Consider the following 21,597-nt stretch of genomic DNA (forward strand, 5'->3'; position numbering starts at 1 on the left):
GGAGGGAGGGAGGGAGGGAGGGAAGGAAGGAGGGAGGGAGGGAGGGAAGGGGGGAGGGAGGGAAGGACGGAGGGAGGGAGGGAAGGACGGAGGGAGGGAGGGAAGGAGGGAGGGAAGGAGGGGGGCGCCCCTCAGGCCCCTTACGGCCGGCCGCAGCCCCGGGCCCACCCCAGGCCCCCCGGCGTCCCACCCAGCACTTACTTTCTGGGTTGATGGCGTTGACACGGCAATCCCCATGCCTGACCCCGGGAGGACAGAGAGGACCTTGTACTGAGGGGACGACAGCACACTGTCACCAGGGGCCCCTCCCAGGACCAGGGCCAAGCCTGTCCCCATGCCCCGGGGCCCACGGACACCAAGCCCCACGGAGCCCCGGCCTTCCTGGCCACAAGAAGACAGACGGACCTCGTGACTGAGAACCCAGACCTGCGGACGCCCCCTCCCACCCCCTCCTGGGAGGGCCCAAGCGACACAGGGTCTCCCTACGGGGCACCGCATGAGCAGAACGCCCCAGCAGGGAGGCGCGGAGGGCCCAGGGCCCCAACAGCCAGCGGGGTGCCCCTGACACACCAACGCGCCCGGGTCCACGCCACGGCCCGGGCTGGCCCGCGTCCTACGCGCTGAGACCCCGGAGACGGGGAGCAGGTGGACCCCGCCGGCCCCGCCAAGGGCGTGCGTCGGGCCCTCCCTGGGGACCACACACACCCCGCCCACGCCACGTGACCACACCCAAGGGAAACTGGCCGAGGAAACGCTCGAGGCAGGGAGAGCATCTTGGGGCAGATACACAGTGGCTCCAGGGGCCCAGGGGCCTGACCTGGGACCCACCCTGCCGTGCTCGCCTGACCCATCTGGGGGAGAGCGCCCGGCGCAGACCCGTGAGGAGGTGGGAGAGGCCCGTCGTGGCACACGGACGCGGACGGGAGCCCGGGGGGCTCTGCGTGGAGGCCTTCCAGAAGCGGAGCCCGGCCGTGGCCAGGAACGAGGCCAGCAAAGCTCCCTGCTGGCACCAGCCTGGCGCTGTGAACTCACGCGGCTGGAGCCCAGCCGCTTCACGGCCCTACGGCCTCCTCTTCCTGACGCGGGAGGGGGCGAGGAGAAGGAAGGAGGGGGCCCAACCGACCTTCTGGATGTCTGTGATGTCCACCAGCTTGATGACTTTGTTCCTCTTGGAAGAACCGGATTTGGAGCTTTCGAAGCACAGGTAACTACCGGGGGAGAAAGAAACAGGGGCGTAACCCAGCAACTGACCGGGGATGCCCCGTCCAGGCTGCCGCCACCACGGTCCCCAGGGGGCGAGGGCGACCCCCAGAGGGCCCCTCCCACCTGTCACCATGCACCGGCCTTTTACAGAAGACCTCACTTTGAGAGAGAGAGTTTCACAGTTTTTACAGACTGAATCCACCGCCCTACACGGAACCTGGCTGACGTTAGAAGGATGCCAGGCACCCTCGCGCTGTCCAACCGGAACCGAGAATGTCCCCGAGGCCCGTTCCTTCAGCGAGGGGCAGAGAGGGAGGCGTGGCCCGTGGCCACGGCCGTGAGTGCGGGGGCAGGGCGGCCGAGGGCCCGCGGGGCTGAGAACAGATCCCCCCCCCCCGGGCCCCCCCTCCCCCCCCCTCCCCCGGGGGGGGGGCCCCCCCCCCCGCCCCCAGGGGTAAGCTCTCCGTCCGGTCTCGTTCTCGGGGAGAAGCAGAGCCTTTCCCCGAAAGCAGAGCAAGGGCAGCCGCGGGCCCGCCACTCGAGGCCAGTCCCCGGAGGCACTCACTTCTCCGTCACGTACAGGACCCCGTTGCGGATGTAGTCTGTGGGCATCTTCCGGTCCCGGTTAATCAGGCAGCAGCGCCAGCCGTTTTCGCACACTAGCGGAGACGAAAACGACCGTGAGCGCGTCCTCCCACTCACCGTGGGAGCCCGTCACCCCGGGCTTCCCAAAGACGCACCGACACACGCTCCCCGCCACCGGGAAACGCCCGGGGAGGAAGGCAGGGCGCCCCCCACCCCCACCCCCGCCTTCCTGGCAAGCACGTTTGCACATCCTGGGTCTGCAGGACTAGGGGCCAGGAGGAGGTCAAAGGTCGGGTCTCTACAGCTCTCTTCCGCAGCTGGTCACCACACGCCACAGACCGCCAGGCAGTTCTAGAACCCAGCTCCCTGGGCGCCCACCGGGTCAGGAGTTCAGGGCAGGCCCTTCCTGGGAGGCTGACCAGGGACCAGTGCCCCCGGCTGCCTCCCACCACACGGCTCTCCAGACAGGTCACGGCCAGGGCGAGCCGGGGCAGCACAGGTGACGCTCAAACTGGGGACGGCTCTGAGCCGCGCTCTGGGGGACCCCAGGATTTCTGCCGCTAAACCATCTGCCGCGGGAAAGGGGGGGCCCCGTGTGGGCCAGGAGCACACCCGGCTCTCCTGCCTGCCCACCCAGAGCAGCCCTCGGAGCCCCCGGGGCTGTCCCTGCCGAGGGCCCCCCGCCCGGGGGCCCCCCCCCCCCCCCCCCCCCCCGCCAGGCCAGGGCGGGTCACGGACTCCGCGCACGTACCCGCCAGCGGCCGCTCGTTCTCTGTCAGGTTAAAGATCTCGTGGAAATTGCCTTTCTTGGTACCGTGGAAGCGACCGGTGTCCTCATCCTTGCTCAGGCCAGCGGGCGCGCTGGACACGTAGCTCCGCGAGGAGGCCGTCTGCAGCTGCCGAGAGCACACGCGTGCCCATCAGCCACGCCGGGTCGGCAGGGACTGGGGCGCGCGCAGCCCCCCGCCCTTGCCGGCTGTCATCGTACAGGAGGCGCAGCCACGTGTGCCCAGATGGGGGAGTGCGGTCCCCCTAAGAGCCCCTCCAGGGGCCGCCCCTCACCCCGCGAGGGCAGAACAGCCCCACCACAGCGGGGAGACCCCCCGTCTCCCCAGCAGGGTCCCCACTCCCAAAGGCCGAGCTGAGCCCACCCCGGGCGCACGCAGCCCATTCTCCACATTTGAGAAATGGGACGTGGTTGAGGGACAGGCCACTGAAAGCAACATTAAAGAGTCAAATGGTAGGGCGCCTGGGTGGCTCGGTCGGTTGAGCGTCCGACTTCGGCTCAGGTCATGATGTCACGGCTCGTGAGTTCGAGCCCCGCGTCGGGCTCTGTGCTGACCGCTCAGAGCCTGGAGCCTGGAGCCTGCTTCGGATTCTGTGTCTCCCTCTCTGACTCTGACCCTCCCCCGTTCATGCTCTGTCTCTGTCTCAAAAATAAATAAACGTTAAAAAAAAGAAATTAAAAAAAAAGTCAAATGGTCACGACACAGCTTCCAGACGGACACCGTACCCAGTCGTGCCCTGGGACACACGTGGGACCAAGAGAAAAAGGGGGTCCCCGTGACGTGAGGTCACAAACACGGAGGTTGAGCAGAGTCGCAAGCAGCACCTCCTCCAGGGAACCCGCCCCCTGGCTCCCCTCAGTCTCTCGGGACACTGGCCAGCACTAAGTGGTCTTGACCCCCATGAAGGCCTTTTCTCCCCAACCACCCCAGGGCTAGGACGAACACCTCGTCTCCTCCCATGCCCTCGGGGAACCAGGCTGCCCGCCTCACCCCAACCTGCACAACCGGGGCCTGTCTGCTGGCTCAGCTGCTCGTACACACACAAGCTTCACCCCTAATAAGGAGCCCGGGCTCCCAACAGGCGTTGCTGTCCTAGAGCCTGACCCACACTGACCCAGAGCTCCCCTCCCATCAGCGGGTCACCAGACACCTTGTCCTCAGAGGACACTTACACACAAGACTCAGAAATCCAAGTCCCCTCCTCCAGGAAGGCTTCCTAGACCTCCCCGAGACCGTGAACGTCCCCCCCTCATCCGAGACGGAAGAGAACACCAGCTGGTCCTCTGTGCCCCGACTTGGGACGCAGGGCCCAACACCCACAAACGCCTTCCACCGTGAACGAGAACAGGCCTGGTACTGGCGTATGGGCACGAGGTAGGCCTGAGCCTCAGAGCCGGGGAACGGAAGGGCTGGACAGCAGCCCGCAGGGGTCCCTCCTCCCAAGGCCCCGAGGCTCTCGGTAGCCGCGACCAACACCCTGTACTGCGCCTGCCCTTGGCCCGGGGGCCCGCCTGGCTCAAGTCTGTGGGAGGGGCCCTGAGGGGCCCTGCGGCGGGTGGGGGCCTCCAACACTGGGGCTCGTGGGCCGTCCGAAAGAGCAGTGCCGGGTGGCAGGGAGATCCCCACAGTCCCACTGTCCCACGGGACAGACGCTGGCCTCCCTGTGCACGGGGAGCGGCAAGCGGGGGGGCCTGGGAGCCGGCCCGAGCCCGGCCTACCCGGCGAGACACAGCGGCGTTGGAACGCTCCTTGAGCTGCGGGTCGGTGGGCAGGCTCCTCCAGATGATGTAGGGGGTGTCATATTTGGCTCGCAGTCTCGGGCAGCGTTTGAAGATAAAATCGATGAGGAAAAACTTGATCCCGGCGTAGAGTCCTGGGGAAGGGAAGACACAGTCCCATCCCACCCGGGACCAGGACCGTGGCCACGTCCGTCCCCTTGGCACGGCGGCCCCGCACCCCGGCCCGCGGAGGACAGAGCGCCAGGGCACACGGAGGGCCTCGCAGAACCCGGGGGGGGGGGGGGGGCTGGCGCAGGGCAGGAGAAGCAAGAGGGCCAGGAGACCCCAGCCGAAGGGGGGTCCACTCCGGCTGCTGCCAATCAACCCAGCTCCCAAACAAGTTACGAGCCCCGAGAATGACATGAGGGGACCCACTCCAGCCTGCCGCCCTCTGACCCGGTGGGCCTGCTCCCACTCGGGGTCAGAGGGTTCGCACCCCGGCCCAGGCCCCTGAGAAACGGCACCGAGGGCATTTTACTTTTGCTGGTGCCAGTCACTTCCCCCAAGGCCACGCCGTCTGCCAGCCCTGGCTTTCCCGGCAAGGCCTGCAGGGAGAGCGCCAACCAAAGAGCAGGGCTGCGGCGGCATGCTGGGGGGCCGCGGGCAGGTGGGGACGGCCCCCATTCCGTGAGACCCCCCGAACCACGTGGCCGCTGCGCTCGACGCCCCCACTCGGACCCAGTCCCACCCGTGCACTGCAGCCGGGCCGGTGCCCGCTCCAGGCCAGGGACCCTAAGGCCCGAGACAGGTCAGGAGTCAGGGTCTGGCCAGGGGCAGCCTCAGGACCATGGCCTCGGCCTCAGCCTCCACACCCACCCACACCTTCCTCCCTGCCCTGCAGAGGCCGGGGGCAGGGGTCCCAGTGAACCCATGAGGGGTTCAAGTCCTCCTGCCACCCCATGGTTTGAAATACGGACAAAGGCCACGTCCTGCACATCCAGATCTGTGGCCTGGATTCTGCACATGCCCCGCCCTGGAATTAAAACCCTCAACGCCCCACCTCCCGCTGGCCCCCCCCGGCCCCCCCCATCCCTCGTGCCTCACTATCACTACAGCAATATCACCTGCCCAGCGGTTCGGCACAAACCCCGACCCCGCCCTGACCACCCCATCCGTCCACAGGTCCCACCACAGCCCAAGGCCCCACAGGCCCGGCCCTCCCACCTGCCCCATGCCCTTCAGTGCTCTGCCCACTCCACCCCGGCCAAGGGCTGTTCCGGACCCGCACAAAACAAACCTCCGAAACCTCACCCTCTGCCCGAGCCTCCGCCCCACACAGGACGGAAGCCAGCGCTCCCCACGACACCTCCCCCCCCCTCCCCCCGCCCTATGTCTCTCTTCCCTCGGCCTGACCCCGCGCGGCCCCTGTGGGCCTTCGGGTCTACCAGCTCCTCGGGAGTAGAGTGTGAGCTTGATTTAAGAAACAACCGCCATGTGTCTAGGGTGCGATGGGCCTCATGTCTCCCGAGTGTAAACACCTCATGAGAAGCCATCGGATGAGGCCCAGAGGGAGGAAAGCCAGTGAGCGCGAACAGCTGGCCTCCGGGAGGCACGTGGCACGCGCTCTAGTGGGAAGCAGCCCGGGCACCCTGGGCCACACTCACCCCCGACCCGGGACAAGGCGCCTCCTTACCCAGGGCCAGTCCCACCAGGCGGTAGGGGAAGAAGCAGGAGGCGAGGAAGGCGGCCCACAGAGCGACGTACAGCTTCTGCGTGATCTCAGGCTGGACCCACATGAACAGGCTGGAAGGGAGAGTGGGGCTCAGCCGGGGGGCGGGCCACACCCCCGAGGCCGCGGGCTGGGGGCCCATCACTCACTTCTTGATCTTTTCCAGGATGTCGGCCATCTTGCCAAAGAGGTTCTGTGCGAAGAAGCCACAATCACAACAGGTCCCCGTCCACACGGCCACATCAGGAGGGCCAGGTTCACGGGCCGGCCAGAGAGGTCCAGCCCCCATGTGGCCACGGCCGGGTGACACAGCCACCCGCGGGCCGAAGACGGGGGGCGGGTTCGGTGCAAAGCCCAGGCTGACGCACTGACACGGATGTCCCGGGCCACGCCCCTCCTGGAGAGAGCTCGGCCAGGCGGGTAGGGGCTCCACCCTCCAGGGGGTGCCAGCCGACAGCCTCGACCGGGAGGGCCCTCCCTCCAACCAGGGTTGTCTCGGGTGCTGCCTCGGGGCCAAAGGGCAGGCTGACGGCAGGTCCGCTGACAACAGACAAGCCAGGCCTGCGGCGCTGGGGGCCCCCGCTGGGCGACGCTGGCACAGAGGCGCCCCCAGACCGGACCCCGAGAGGGGGAAATACCTGGGCTTTCTGGGCGACATCCAGGACGAGCTGGAACTTCTCAGACACAGTCAGGTCCTCCTTTGGAGGCTCCTGCAGCCAGACGGGAGAGAATTTCCTCCGAAACTGAGCGGCTCAGAGGAATGAGTCACAGGGTCGCTCTGCTGCCCCCGCACGGCATGGGCTGGCTGGCCTGGCAGACACCACTCTGGTGCTCGGGAGGACGGTGGGCAGCGGCAGGGATCGCACCTTGACAGGTCGTCTTCAAACGTGCACAGAGCCCTCCGCCCCTCACTTTGCAGTAAGGGAAACTGAGGCGGGGGGGGTGGGGGCTGACCTCATCCTGTTCGTCTGAGCTCATTCAACCAGAGCCTCCCAAGGGCGTCCTGGGCACCGGGGCCCAGCAGGCACAAGCCTGCCGCCCCCGAGACTCCCTCCCCAAGCCCTGACCCCTGTGGCACCACTGCACCCAGCACCCCTACTGCCAGCTCCCGCCCATGCCTGCAGCTCCACCCCACGGCCAGAGTCTCCCTCTGGAGCAGGTCAGCGAACTTTCCGTAACGGGCCAGGGAATAAACACCTGTTGCTCCGTGGGCCATGCGGTCCCTGCCACAGCTAGTAAACCCGGCCGTTGTTGCCCCAAAGCATCCGCAGCAGTGTGTACATGAAAGGGAATGGCTACGTGCCAATAAAACTTTATTTATAAAATCAGATGGAGGGCTGCGAGCTTGCTGATCCCTGCTCTACACGTCCACTGGTCCAGGGAGACACCATGACGGCCCCCTTCGTACCTCCCTCTAGCGGATCACATCCCAGCTGGGAAGGGTCAGGACAGGCCTGGTTCCCCTGCCGCCAAGCCTGGGCCAGCAAGGGGCATTGGGGTGTCGGCCGGCAAGGGGTCATAGTGTGGCCGTCCAGCGCTCTGTGCCCGGGGGATGCTGGCTTTCTGCTCCCTGACCTTGACTTGCCAGGCAGGGCTCCCCGGGGCATCCGCACAGCTGCTGCTGGAGGCCTCAGGGAACCCACGCTGCCAACGGGTCGAGGCCTGACCGGATGGAGGCCGAGACCTTTGCCCTCCCAGGACTTACCACGGGCTCAGACACTTCAGGCACGATGCTCCACTGTATCCTCCAGCCCCTGGTCAAGAGGAGACAATCACGGGCCTTTAACAGCTGGTGCCGTTAGAGGGAGGACCTCAGATCCCCGGCCCCGTGCTCCCGACCGGGAAGGAGTGCGGGACAGAAGGGGCTGCGGAGACCCTCTGCCGTCTGCTGCCGTGCCCACCAGGGCTGCCCCCTGGCTCTTGAGAATGGACAATTCAAGGTCACCCTCACCGGCCCCTCCCCCGGGGGCCCAGAAGCGACAGGTCTTTCAAAGTAAGTCACCGTAGCAGTGACAGCAAGTACTTTAGCTGACCATGCCTCGCCTGGGCACAGAGGACGCCCTCACGAGTACGTAAAGATTTGCTTCCCTACAAAAAACATTTTCAAATGAACCAACTCAAGCAGGCACCGAGATGCAGCTGGGAACACTCGTATGCGGAAGCGTGAACTTTTGAACGGCTGCGTACAAATCTGGAACACGGGGGCTCTCCTCTGGAGGGACGTTCACTGCTGGGGCAACCGCCATGTTCAGACACACCAGGCAGCCTGGGGACGAGGGGCATCCCGACCGAGCCCCCAGAAGGTGCTCACAAGGGCGCGAAGGAAAGACGGGGCATGTTGCTTGGGGCTGCCGATTGCAAGGACCCTCACTCTGAATGCCAGGACCGCCCCCCTCCCCCAGGGCACAAAGACTCTGCAGCCCCGTCAAGGCCCCTGGGCTACCATCACTGAGCGGGGGCAGCTGCAGGGACCCCGCGGGCACCCGCCGGCCTTCCGGAAGAGCCGCCGGGGAGCTCGAAGATCACCCGCCGCTGGCTCCAGCGAGCCGGGTGGGGGCGGGCATCTTCCTAGGGGCTCGGGAGCCCCGCCCATCACAGGACTACCCCCAGACACCCGAGTGCGAGGCGGCCCCGGCTCAGGGAGATGGCACCTCCACGTGCACGGGCAAACCAGCACGCTCACCTGGCTATGAGGTAATTGAGGGATAACCTCAGAATTGCTAGAAATAAGAACATGGGGATGGCCCAGCCATGCCACACGGCATTCATGTACACCTGCGGGTAGGAGGGAGACGGTCAGGCACCCGGACAGGCCACCCCCTCCTCCTTCCCCCCGACCCCCCGCCCCGCCAGGCCACGATGGGAGGTGGGTGCCCAGGCCCCCCAGCGCCTCTCCAAAGGAGGGAGTGCGTGACGGGGAGGCCCCGGGAAGAGCTGCTTTCTCAGCAGGGGTTCCCAGGGGTGGCACCAAGGGCCGCTCTGGGTGTGCAGGGAGGGGGCGCCCCGGGGAGGCAGCTACCGGACGTGGCCCGGGATGGGCACGGGCCCCTGCCGGCCCCAGGCGCGGCTGCCCCAGGAAGAGTTCGAAGCCCCACCAGGACTCAGCAGGGCCAGGCGAGGTGGCCGACCGCTGGCTGAGAGCCCACGATGTGCCACGTGCCTGGCACACAACAGACGTTCAGACAGGGCAGAGAGCGGAGCGCGGGGGGTTTCAGGCCCAGGAGGCCAGGAAGGAGGGCCTGAATGGCGGGCACGTCTCTTGGTGATAACACACAGGCAGGACCACTATCAAAGGCCTCGTGGGGCAAAGGGCCTGTGAAGGGGGAGCCTCCGGGATGAAGGCGGGGCCGGGGCCCCGCGTCCGAGTCCTATTCTCTGTAAAGGAGCAAAATGCCCTTCTCCCCCCCGGGGCTGGCACCGGGCTGTGGGCTTTAGGGCAGCCTCAGAACCTTCCAAAATGCAGAGATGGGGCTGCCCCTCTCTGGCCACGGTGCCTGGCAGGCAGACGGGTGGCCTGTGTCCCCCTGCCGGTGATGGGAGGGTCTCCTTGCGCGGGGCTGGGGCCAGCTACGGCAGGACGATTCAGGCCGGGGGGCCGAGTCCCCTTTGCCCAGAGCAGGCCGCGATGCCGGCCTGCTGCTCCCCCACCCCTTCCCCAGGACTGGGCTCGCAGAGGCCCAGCTGGGCCCCCAGGCCAGGAGCCTCCCCGAGCCCCAGGTGCCCAGTGGGAGGGAGCTCGGTCGCCCCCGGGCAGACAAGCCTCCTCGCCAGCCTCTCCCCGACTGGCCCAGGAGAGCGGACGGAGGTGTGGACAGAGGCCTGTTCCTGAGGCGCTGCCCCTGGGGGGTTGTCTGGGGCTCCCCCTCCCCCGCAACGCCCTCAAGACAACCCAGGGCCGGGTAGCAGCACAGTCCCCACTGCACAGCCAGAGCGGCTAAGGGGCAGTGCGTCCCTGGGGACAGCTGGGAGGCCGCGCTGGCCGCCCGGGGGACTCACGGTGAAGGCGATGGCGGACGTGTAGACGGAGTACCAGTCTGATAAGGCAGAGAGGTTCTTCACGAAGCTGGTGACGGGTTTGGCACCACGCTCTGGGGACAGAATGACCGCGGTGAGGCCGGCACACCCCGGGGGGGCAGCCAGCAGCGCAAGGGGCGTGAGCACGGGGGGCCCCGAACAACCTGGATTCCTGGGGCGCCTGACCGCCAGCTGGCCACTCCCAGCCACCCTGGTGCCACACACGGGAGAAAGGGGGAGCCGGGGCGGGGGGGGGGGTGCCTGTCATCGCCCCAGGGCCGGGCCAATACTTGGAGAAGCACCGCTTTCCACTGGGGCTTCCAGGCCTAGAGGGACACGTCCAGGCCCAGCTTGGGGATGGGCAGAGCTGGCCTCATCCTGTCCTGCTCCAGATGGATGGCGGGGGGGGGGGGGGGGGGGGGGGTGCTGGACATGCTGCTGACGGGAGCCTTGTTCCTAAGGAACCTCCAGGAACATCTTTCTGGAAAGACGTCCAGTTCAGCCCCGAGGCCCCGCTCCCCTGGCCCCACACGGCCGTGCTAGGTACTCACTTAGTCGCCTCATGTTTTCCGTCAACCTAAGAGGGAGGGGGAGAGAGGTGAGCGCCAGCACCTGCACAGCCGCGTCCCCACCGCCATGTTCCACTGCCACGCGGGGAGCACAGCATGACCTGGGACGCGGGGCCCACACCAGGTGCAGCTCACTGCTGATCACTAACTTGGGGGGGTCTCACCTACGGTGCTGCCCCTCGTCTCCTGCCCGCGTCCCAGAACCTGAGTCCCCGAGACGATGGTCCCCACACGCCGTTGTCACGAAGCCCAGAGTGTTGAGATGGGGGTGGGGGTGGGGGGGGGACTGCCTGTCACGTGACCCTGCTCCTGCCCCTGCTCCCTGGGGAAGGGCGTGTGTCCATGCCCTGGGACCAGCCCTGACGTCAGCCACTTTGTCGCTTCGCCTGAGGCGCTGGCCTGGCTCCCCCGAGGGCCCCTCCCCCCCTAGGGCCCCCACCTCCGGGCGCTGAGGGGCTCCTCCGTCTCCACCGTGCTCTCCTCGGGCTGGAACCGGAAGTCTTCCACGTACTCCCCAAACTTCTCGTAGAACCACTTCTGGACACGGGGGCACAGCCCCTGGCTCCGCCGGTCTGCGGGTAGGGGCTCCCGGTGAGGAACACGGATACAGTGGGGCGTGGACACCCTGACGCCGAGCCTGACCCGCTCCCACCACGAGGCCCGACAAGGCCACCGCGGACCCCGTGGCGTCTCTGTTGTCACACCCCCCCTCCCGGGGAGCAGCTGCAGCCCCAGCAGACGGCCCGCCCCCGGGGACGGGGTCGCCCTCCCTTTCTCTCTCTGGCTGGGGGCTCACCCCCTGGGACCCCATGGACCTAAGGGACGGCCAGGGAACGTGTGCGCCCAGGGGTTGTGTCCTGGTGGGGGCCCCGGTGAAGGACGTGGCCTTTGCCCCCCATGACCAAGACCTTCAGAAGGGGACCCACCTCACAGATTCAGAAAACCAGGAGGAAACCACGCACCCTGAGTGCTCCGCACAGAGTCACCCGCAGGGGGCGCTGTCCCGCCACAATTAAGGAGAGAGAGGGCAGGGACGTGGTCCCATGTGACACTCTACCGGGCCAGGTCTGTGCACACAGAGGCTGCCCAGGCACAGGGAACAGAGGTGTCGGAGAAGAAAGGAACGGGGAGCGTCTGGGGGCCCCTCACCCCTCCCTGGAGCGGGACTGTGCTCAGCACACGCAGAGGTGGGCAAAGCAGTGAATGCTACAGCCACCTGGACGGCTGGACAGCAGCCACGGACAGTACGTGACCCGATGGGACCGCCTGCGTCCCCATGAAACCACACTATGGATGCTCATTTGTGAAATCCACATTCCTTTCATTTTTTTCCAGCCGTTTAAAAACGCAGAAACCTTTTTTTTAAAACTGTGAAGTCAGACAGGGGGCTCCGGTATGCCAACCCCCAGGTCTACGTCGGGCCTGTGGCCTGGACAGGCTTCGGGCGCTGCTCACCCCTCCGTGCTGGCTGCGGGGCCGGGGGCACCACGCAGAGCACCTGTCCCCTCCTCCCACTGTCCCTCCGTCTGCCCACACACCGCACCGGTGACGAGGGCTACCGAGTGGACCTCGGCTGGGGACCCAGAGCGTTGGGGTCTCTCCGCCCTTCACTTCTCTGATACTCCCCATGCGTGCAGGGGACTCATCAATCACGATGCACAGCCGGGACCTCGGGGTCTCTCCTGCCGCTCCTGGCTTGGAACCCGGGTCTTGAGCGTGGAGGGGCCCGGGGAGACGGTGACCTAAGGGGCACAGCAGCCGGCCCTGTACCTGGACCGGCCTACCTGCACGTCCCCGCTGGAAGACAGGACCTGTCTGGGCCTCCACGTGGCGGGTGCCCCTTGAAGAGGCTTTCCCTCCCGGGTCTCGGTTTCCTGAGCTGTATGTGAGACAGGCCTGACCCCGAGGCCCTGCCAGCGTGACTCTGAGCTCCCAGCGCAGAGGGGGTGCTCACGAGTGGTCAGCCTGTGGGAACGGGTCCTACGTCAGGAGATGGGAGGGCCAGGCCCACCCCGGGTCAGATCCCTAGACAGCTGGACAGAAAATCCCGTTTCCTCCCAGGACATCATTAGGAAGGACAAAGGGGAGAGAGAGATAAAGAACAGGGCTCGGCGGGGGGAGGTGCAGAGAAGAGGCTTGTGTGTCCTGACCCAGGGAGGGGGCCCCCAGGTCAGTGGCCGAGAGGCCAGTGTGAGGACGACACTACTTCTCAGTCAGGAAGGGCTGGAGCGGGTGCCGCGCGGCATCTTTACAGAAAAATGAAATCACATCTCATTTGCTGTGACCGCTCGCCAGCTCACAACCGGAGCCGCCCACGGGGGCCCGACGCAAGGAGACCTCGAGTGGGCAGGTGTGCCCAGGAACAGGCCCAACCCCCACCCCAGCCCGGCCCGGCCCGGCCGCCCACAGGGGCCCTACCTGCTCCGTTATTGACCTGGGCCTGCCCCTTCGGAGGCTGCTGAGCCGTCTGCTCCTCGGTTCTTAAAGGGAGGGGAGAAGGGGCAAGAGTCCTGTTAGTTCCAAGCGAGCCCGGGCTCTGCAAAGTCCTGGCACTCAGGGAGCCCACCGCACTCAAGTGTTCCTTCCAAGCAGCTGGGCTCCACTGGGACCTGACGGCTCAGACGTTGTGACGGCGTCCGGGCCTCACAGAGTCGCGTTCGTGACGGACACGCTTTTTTTGCTGTTTTTTTAATAACCGAGTAATCGCTAATAAACATGCAACCCTTTCCTCTCCTATTAACACATCTGCTTTTTTTTTAAGTTCATCTGTTTATTTTGAGAGAGAGCAAGTGCACGGGGGGAGGGGCAGAGAGGGGGAGAGACAGAATCCCAAGCAGGCTCCGCCCTCGGCACAGCCCCATGTGGGGCTTGGACCGTGAGATCCTGAGCTGAGCCGAAGGGTCAGACACTCAACCGACTGAGCCACCCAGGCGCTCCTAACACATCTGTTTCTTTATTAAGTTCCGAATAAATACCCCTTACGCTAATTAACTAGCATGCTAATGAAAAGACACTTATCAATGCACGCACTCAGCAAGCCCCGTGCAAGGCCACAGGCTGGGCGATGCCCGTGCCAGCCACCTGCCTGGCTTCCTGCCCCTGCGGCCCAGCCACAACGGATCACAGCAGTCCCCCGGCCTCAGAGCCCTTGCCCAGAGTTCTGTCCACCTGCCAGACCCTGACCACTGACCTTTCAGCCAAAGGGCCTGATGGAGCTGGCCCAGCCCCCAGCCCCAGGGTGGTGCTTTGGCCGGGCCGCAACGCACTGTTCCTGTGGCTCCCAGGCCAGCAGGGACCCCACGACGTGGGGAGGGTGGAGCCCCAGGCAGAACTCAGCAGGGGCTTGGGGGGCGGGGTGGAACACAGAGGACTCTTTCAAGATAGAGATGCCAGGCCTGGAGACCCTCAGCTTCGGGGAAGGATGGGGGGCGGTTTCTGCTCTGTTCACGTAACGGGATTTCACGCCACACTTCCGTGAACCGACCTGGTTTGCGGGTTTGAAAGCCGCGACTGGAATCTGGAGCAGGAGGCGCAGGGGATGAGCTGGACGGGAGACAAGCAGGGTGGGTGAGGCCTGCAGCCTCGCTAGGCAATGGGTGAGGAACACACGAGACAGAGGTGGAGTCCCAGAGAAGGGAGCCACGGTCAGGGAGGAGGGGGCCGGGCGGCCCAAACAGCCGTCCACGCCCAGAGTTCCCACCCACAGGGGTCTACTGGGAACAGGAGAGGCTCCCAGGACCCGACAGAGTGCTTTCCATTCCCAGGCACGGGTGACGGCCTCAACACCAGGATCTTTCCTGTGAGCCTGGAGGTTCTGGAAGCCGCAGCCCACCTGAGAAGCGCTAACAAATGTGCTCCTGCCGAGCCCGGGCCCAGGCATGCACTGTGAATGACACAGCCCTGCCTGAGCCACAGGTGGGCCCGGGGTCCGGGTGGCCGGTGGCCGCTTTCCGGGGTCCTGGGCTCGGTTTACACAGGCACTAACTGACTTTTCTAACACGATTACCTGCTAGAAACAAACAGCCATTTCAACAGTAACGGGCTGCGTGCCGCCCCCTGGGAGAGGCCGGAGGACACGGGTGTGGGTACTCTGGGCGACTCGTCCCACCAGACCTGGACTGCTGTCGGTGCCTGTTACGTGCACGGGACACAGGAGACAGCGGGCAGCGGGGAGACGGGCATCAGGACATCGCAGCCTAAGACGCTGGGGCGCCCGGTCCCACCCGCAGCTCCCGGTCAAGGGGGACACCAACAGGGTGACCTCGGAAACAAGAGCCGTGTGACCTCAATCGGAAAAAAGGGGCCTTGGATTTCTAACACCCGTGGACTCACTCAAACATTCCGGAACAACCTATGCTAATGCTCGATGATCGGCAAACAAGGCTGGAGTGGAATGTGCCTGAATTGCTTTTTGAAAATCCAATTTTCTGATCCGCAACCCATCCGAGGCCAGAGGGCACTGAGGCCCGGGAGGTTCCAAGTGTGATGCCAGGGCTGGGCGCCAGGCTCACTCTGCCCCCGACCCTCCCTGGGCTGGGGGGTCCATCTCACCCCACACACAGAGCAGCCCCCACCAAGGCTCAGTATGGCCTGGGGCCCAGCACAGGAACGGCCCGAGAGGAGAGCCCGAGGCCAGGGTCCCAGGCAAGGCCTGGCCACAGACGGGCACAAGGTGGGAGGGCAGTGTTTCTACGTGGCTTTTGGACCCCAAACTGGAAAAGGCCTTTGCCTACTGATAAATAAGCTTTAACCAAGATGGTTTTTCAGAAATTCTCTTTAAAACCAAAACAGAGGTTTACATAAACCTAATCCCCAGGTTTCAATCCTACAGCTCATCTGCAGCTTGGGTGTGTGTGTGTGTGTGTGTGTGTGTGTGTGTGTGTGTGCGAGCACGGGTGCGTGCAGGGGCCCCTCCACATGCTCACCCACCAGGGACGGCCCACGGCCACCCCCACACAGACATCAAGATGACGGTGCAAAAGGTCATCACTTGTGGGACATGCAGCTGGTTAAGCGTCCGACTCTTTGATTTCAGCTCAGGTCATGATCTCAAGGTTCGTGAGATCAAGCCCCATGCTGGGCTCTGCGCTGATAGCACAAAGCCTGCTTGGGGTTCTCTCTCTCCCTCCCTCTCTCTGACCCTCCCTAGCTCATGCTTTCTCTCTCTCAACATAAACAAATATTTTAAAAAAAGAGAGAGAAAGAAGTCATCTCTTGTATGAAACCTGCTTCTCCCTGTACCTCCCCCTTCAGGCCTCAGTTTCCAGAAGGTTCCTAAACCCCACCCCCACATAAAGCAGGGGAGCAGCCCCACGATGCACCCCAGAACCCTTAGCTTCCTGGGTCTTGGCCTGGATGCTCCTTAACTATAATCACCCAGCTGGCCCCCAAGCAGACCTGTGGGAGACTGGTCCCTCTGCGTCCTCAGAACTGGGAGGGGACTTTGGTGAAGGACTGGGGAGTGAGGCTGGGAGGGGGCTGGGAAACGGACAGAGCAGACACGTGGGCAAACACCACTCAAGGCCACCGGGGGGACTGCAGCCTCCAGCCAAGGGCTCCGGGCGAGGCTGGACCCAAACACGCATCTGCCCCAGACAGAAGTGCGTTCTGTCCGGGAGACGGTGCTGTGACGCGCCACGGAAGGCTGGCCGTGGCCGGCAGGCCGAGAAGGCACCCGGGGACAGGGCCAGTCCCTGGATCTCCCAGCATCCGTCCAGGTCAGGTGACTCGCTGCACCTCTTTGCATAATTAAAACGTAATTGAATCTTTGCATGTCTACAGATTTCCATGTAAGAAAGTTCAGCATCAGGTAAAGTCCTCGCTGAGGCCCATGTGCCGATGTCTGGGACGGGGCCCTGGCCTTGCAGCCGGGACAGAATGCAAAGTAGGGTGAGACCCTCCCCTGACAAGCTCGAGGCCTCCCCCCCCCCGCCGGGAGTCCCGAAGAACCCCGGAACAGCCACACTGACCTGCGGGGACAGGCAACACAGCCCGATTTCAACACTGCCCCAAAGCACACACGAGTTGTCCTAAACGCCTGCAGAGCAGGGTAAAGACCCTTCCTCCAAAGACAGCCAGGTGCCCCCAGCTCCCAGGAGCTGACCATCAACAGGTAAGACCTGACAGGAAGCCAGCGTCCGGCCATCGCCTTCCCACCGACTAAACCCCGTGCACGGGGCACCTGGAGCCTGGGGGGGAGCCTCGGAACCAGAGCTGGTGACGACACTCGGTAACAACAATGCACTCGCCCACCCCACGGAGGAACCAGCTCTTGGCGGGGATGTCCCAGCAGCGGCTTCGTCTGCCAGGCCACCAGCCTGCAGGGACAGGGAGAACACGGATCTCCGAACGTGCAAACACCCCCCCCCCCCCCAAAGGACCCGCGTCTCGCTGGCAGCACCGTGAGGCAGGGGCCCAGCTCTCGTGGGCAGAGGTGGGGGTGCCGAGGGGGCCACGTGCCAGGGACAGCTCCACCCACAGCAGGGCCCACACCATCCCCCCCAGAAGCTGGGGCGTCACCTCCAGAATGGAGGGGCGCTGCCGGGATGAGGGTGACCCTCCACGGCGGGCAAACCCCGAGGTCGCTGCGTGCGGCAGGTGGCTCAGGAAGGGGTCCCGACCCCCGTGGCGGCTCAGGGGCAAAGAGGCGCCCGCGGGGGCAGCGGGGGGCCTCGGCCCCCTCCTCACCTGGCCTTCAGCACCTCCTGGACCTTCTGTTCCAGCTCCATCCGCCGCTGCCGCTCCCGGTCCAGCTCCTGCCGAAGCATCTCCGAGTTGGTTTCTTCCCTCAGCTTGCGGAGCTCCTCCTCTGCAGGGAGACAGCTGCCAGGTGACCATCGCCCGGGTCCACCCTGCCCCTTGACGGCGCGGGCACCACGGGAGGGCTCAGACACAGGGCTCGGCCCGCGGCTGCCGGGCCACGGCGGCTCTCCTGCTCCGCCACGGGGCGGGGGACACCGCAGGCGGGACTATTAACCGGGGCTCCTCTCACATGGTGGGGGCAGCAACTGGCGCAAAGCAACGGCGAGGAGTCCGGTGCGGACCGGACGCGGGAAAGGCAGCTTGCCAAATCACTGCACCCACAGGATGCCCCAGCGGAAGGGATCCTGGGGACACCTGGCCACCCCACCGACGTCGCCTGGACGCACACGTGCACTAGGTGTGGTCGGGAGGCCGCAGCTACAGCGCGGAGCCCCTACGATGGGCAGACGGGAGGCTCCCGCCCCCCGGGGTGCTGGGCCGGCGGGGAGCTCCTGCCATCAGCCAGGACCCGGAGAGGATGGACATCAGGGCCGCAGGTCCCTTGGCTCGGGAACAGCCTTGCAAAGGCCCTGAGGCAGAAGCGGCCCACGGGCCGAGGGGAGGAGTCACAGATGAGATGGGGGGCCGGGCGCGCAGAGCCCTGGGAGCCAGAATGAGGACCTGACGTTTCCTGGCAGGGGTGGAAGCCGAAACCACGTACGTGTGGTTTTAACTAGAGTACGTGGTAAGCTGGGTAACGGTCCGCAAAGATGTCCCAACCTGATTCCTGGCACCTGGGACTATGTCCCTTCGTGGACAAAGCAGCCCTGCAGATGTGATACACGTGCGGACCTTGAGATGGGAAGAATCCCGGTTATCCCGGCAGACCCAAACTGCCATCACGTAAACTCCCAAGAGGCAGCAGGAGAGTCAGAGGTTAGAGAGAGGAGAGGCAGGTGCCAGGCCGCTGGCCTTGAGGGTAGCAGAAGGGGCCGGCAGCCAAGGACCGCCGGTTTCTCGAAGCCGGTGAAGTCGAGGAAACAGCTTCTCCCCTAGGGCCTCCAGGGGAACACGGCCCTGCCAACGTGGGACCCTCGGTCTGGACTTCTGGTCGCCAGAATTATAAGAGAATAAGTGGCTATTTTAAGCCTCTCGGTGTGTGGAAATCTGGTGCAGCAGCGAGAGGAAACTCCCACGGAGTGGGGCACGCACGTGTGCACAGACCCTAAGCGCACGCACGCCTCTCTGCGCGAGCACACGGCGGACCCCCAGATCCAGACACGATACGCTTCGGGCCACAGAGGCCCCCGCACCTGCCATCTGCCTCCGCGCCGCCCCCAGTGCCCAGGGGTGACCGCCAGCTAGCTTCTAGGCACAGGTGAGGCCTCCCCCTTCTGCGACTGTGTGTAACGAGGACGAGGTCTCAGCTCGGGCAGCCAGGACGAAATAGCACAGGCTGTGGGGCCTGGACAACAGACGGATTCCTCAGGGCTCGGAGGCCGGCAGGCTGAGGCCAGGGTGCCCGCCGAGCCTGGGGGAGCCACCTTCTCACCACGTCTTCACGGCATGCAGAGAAAGGGCGCCAACCCGTGCTGGGGGCTGGGGGCCCCACCCGGGTGACCTTGTCTAACCCTGACCACCTCCCAGGGGCCCCACCTCTAACCCACCCCCACCCCCCGCCCACCCTGAGGGCGAGCCCTTCAACACACGAACCTGGGGGGATGCAGACATTTGGTCCACAGCGGCTCACGGGCCCCGGCTGTCTCTGCCCCCCTCAGAGCGCCTCCCCCACCGGGTCCCCCACAAACACCTGGGGAGCGACAGCTGGCCGCGGGCAACTGGTTCAACTCTCGAGGGCTGTGCCGAGTCTCGTATCACAGCAAAATGCAAGAGTGCCCCTGACGGGGCGCCTGGGTGGCGCAGTCGGTTGAGCGTCCGACTTCAGCCAGGTCACGATCTCGCGGTCCGTGAGTTCGAGCCCCGCGTCGGGCTCTGGGCTGACGGCTCGGAGCCTGGAGCCTGTTTCCGATTCTGTGTCTCCCTCTCTCTCTGCCCCTCCCCCGTTCATGCTCTGTCTCTCTCTGTCCCAAAAATAAATAAACGTTGAAAAAAAAATTAAAAAAAAAAAAAAAAAGAGTGCCCCTGAGAATCCTCGGCTCCTGCATTTCCCGGTCACGGTGGAGACGGCTCTCTCGTTTCTGAGCTGGACACGCGGTGGACCTGCTCTCGTCACAGCCCCACGATGGCACGGAGCTCGGCCGTCTCCACTCTGCCCCCGGACGCCAGCCCTCACTTCTCAAGGCTCTGCATCGTCTCCTAGAGGGGTCGCCACCCGCCAGAGATAGACGGACCACACAGGTGTGAGGGACAGAAGACCTGCCTCCTCGCGGGGCTGGGCTGGGCTGCCCGCATCCAAATAGGTCACAGCCACCTGATGAGACACCCCGACCGCCCTGCAGGGAGAGGCGGGTACAACGGGGACGCGGCCACGGCAGCCCCCGACACGTGCCGTGGCCTGGCCACGAGCCCCCCCCAGAGAACACGTCCCGAAGAGAGACGGCTCCCCACGCCGACGGTGCTGCCGAGGCCGAGACCCGGGAAGAGCCTCCTCCACAGGCATCTGCTGGGGGCCGATGATCCCACTTCCCCCTTTTAGTCAACAGTTAAAGTCACAAAACAAGTCTGCTGAGCTGGGGCCCGAGCAAGACGGAACAGAGCGGTGGGGAGGCCCGCGCTCGCGGTCACCCTGACGGACGGGTATCTCGCCGCTCTTCACGGGACCAGCACGTGGCCTCGCGCACCAGGACACTTGTGACAGAGAAGTGAGCCACACAAAGGCCGGCCCTCTGGGGACCCGGACAGTGAGAACAGCCCCGTTCAGGGAGTGAGTCCGAGGGGTGGGCGGGCGTCGTGGGGCACGTGTGAGCGGGTGAGGGGGGTTGGCGCCGAGGAGAACTGAGCCCTGTGGACTCAGGAAAAGCCACACTTGGCTCGAGTCCTGGAAAGGTCTTCCTGAGACGCAGAAACGCGACCGACTAATTCACCAAAATCGGAGGTGCGGCCTGGAGCCGGGGAAGAGCCAGGACCCCCCCGAGTCTGACCAGTGGCGGGAGTGCAGGCCTCCGCTGCCCCTCGCTGCCAGTCATGGTGAGACCCTCGCTGGCCTGGGGGAAGGGGGGGCCAGGGAGGGACCGGGGGAGACCCAGAGGCTTCCTGTCCTGTCCTGGCTGCCTCCCCAGACCTGGGGACACAGGGCTGAGCCCGAGCCCCCGAAATTCAGGCCAAGGTCAGCACGGCAGCCTGAGGCCCCAAGCGCAGACTGGCTTGCAGCAGGACAGTGCGTGACGGCAGGGCTCTGTGTCCAGACGGCACACAGGCAGGCCGAGAGGCCCAAGGTCAGAAGACCCTCCCGCCTCGAGGGTGCCTGGCCACACCTCCTGCCTGGGTTGTTCGCGGCTCGCCGGATTTCACGAAGAACACGGGTTTGCGAGGGCCGGGGTCCACCTGCTCGGTGAGCGTTTGCAGTGCGCCAGGCCCTCCCGTGCATCTAACCCCACTGGGATCCGCCCGGCTCCGGGCAACTGCGCCCAGCACCCTCCAGCACCCACCGGCCCCTCCGGGCCCCTCCTACTACTGAGGCCTGTTGGGAGAAGATCCCGCACAGAAAGAGGACACGCCAACGCTACAGGGAGCGGTCCCTCCCAGCTCCCACGCGGACCCCCTCAGTCCCGGGGTGAAGCAGGGTGGCCCCCACACAGCTAAGTCTCCCCAAAGACTGAGGCCTCTGGACCCGCTGAATCTGGATGCAGAACAGGCCCCATAAGGGGGGCCGTGCAGAGGGGAGAGGAGAGGGTGGTCCCTGCCCAGGTCCAGAGAGCCACTTCTGAGTCAGAGCCGGCAACGGGGGCCAGGCAGCAAGGGAAGGGGGCCAGGGAGGCAGGTGACAGGAGCACAGAGCCCCAGCTCCAGGGTTGCGGGAAGCCCAGCTGAGCCCCGCTGCCCCACCGGCCCTGCCGAGGCAGCCGCGTGTCCCCGCTCGAGGTAGCCAGCCAGGTTTACGGTTCCTAACTGGCCCCCTTACACCCTCCAATCCACCTCTAAACGGCACTCCTGCCGCCGTCCTGCCTAAAAGTCGGCAGGGGCTTGCGATAAAATCCAACCACTCAGCGAACCCCTCCAAAGCGATGCCCCCCACTCTGCCTCACCTGCTGTGTCTCACTGCTCTTCCCTCGGCTTTGCTCTCTGGGTCC

At 65.3% G+C, this 21,597-nt stretch overlaps 1 protein-coding gene across 3 annotated transcripts in view; it reads right to left on the bottom strand.

The window, feature by feature from the left end:
* Positions 1-21,597, bottom strand: part of GRAMD4 (GRAM domain containing 4) — a 66,796-nt gene that overhangs the window by 7,673 nt on the left and 37,526 nt on the right. For 2 of the 3 annotated variants that reach the window (XM_040490526.1, XM_040490527.1), the window contains exons 4-18: positions 17,294-17,414; positions 13,025-13,086; positions 11,046-11,178; positions 10,589-10,614; positions 10,020-10,111; positions 8,707-8,798; positions 7,729-7,777; positions 6,662-6,733; positions 6,173-6,216; positions 5,988-6,097; positions 4,295-4,449; positions 2,540-2,684; positions 1,769-1,862; positions 1,124-1,208; positions 202-270 (exon numbers count right to left, since the gene is read on the bottom strand). In XM_040490526.1, coding sequence (XP_040346460.1) covers positions 202-270; positions 1,124-1,208; positions 1,769-1,862; positions 2,540-2,684; positions 4,295-4,449; positions 5,988-6,097; positions 6,173-6,216; positions 6,662-6,733; positions 7,729-7,777; positions 8,707-8,798; positions 10,020-10,111; positions 10,589-10,614; positions 11,046-11,178; positions 13,025-13,086; positions 17,294-17,414 — 1,349 coding nt within the window. The remainder of the gene's footprint in view (positions 1-201; positions 271-1,123; positions 1,209-1,768; positions 1,863-2,539; positions 2,685-4,294; positions 4,450-5,987; positions 6,098-6,172; positions 6,217-6,661; positions 6,734-7,728; positions 7,778-8,706; positions 8,799-10,019; positions 10,112-10,588; positions 10,615-11,045; positions 11,179-13,024; positions 13,087-17,293; positions 17,415-21,597) is intronic. The other variant, XM_040490528.1, reaches the window with a different exon arrangement.

Source organism: Herpailurus yagouaroundi, unplaced genomic scaffold, assembly GCF_014898765.1.
Source record: "Herpailurus yagouaroundi ecotype Mexico unplaced genomic scaffold, PumYag 182, whole genome shotgun sequence".
Classification (NCBI taxonomy): domain Eukaryota; kingdom Metazoa; phylum Chordata; class Mammalia; order Carnivora; family Felidae; genus Herpailurus; species Herpailurus yagouaroundi.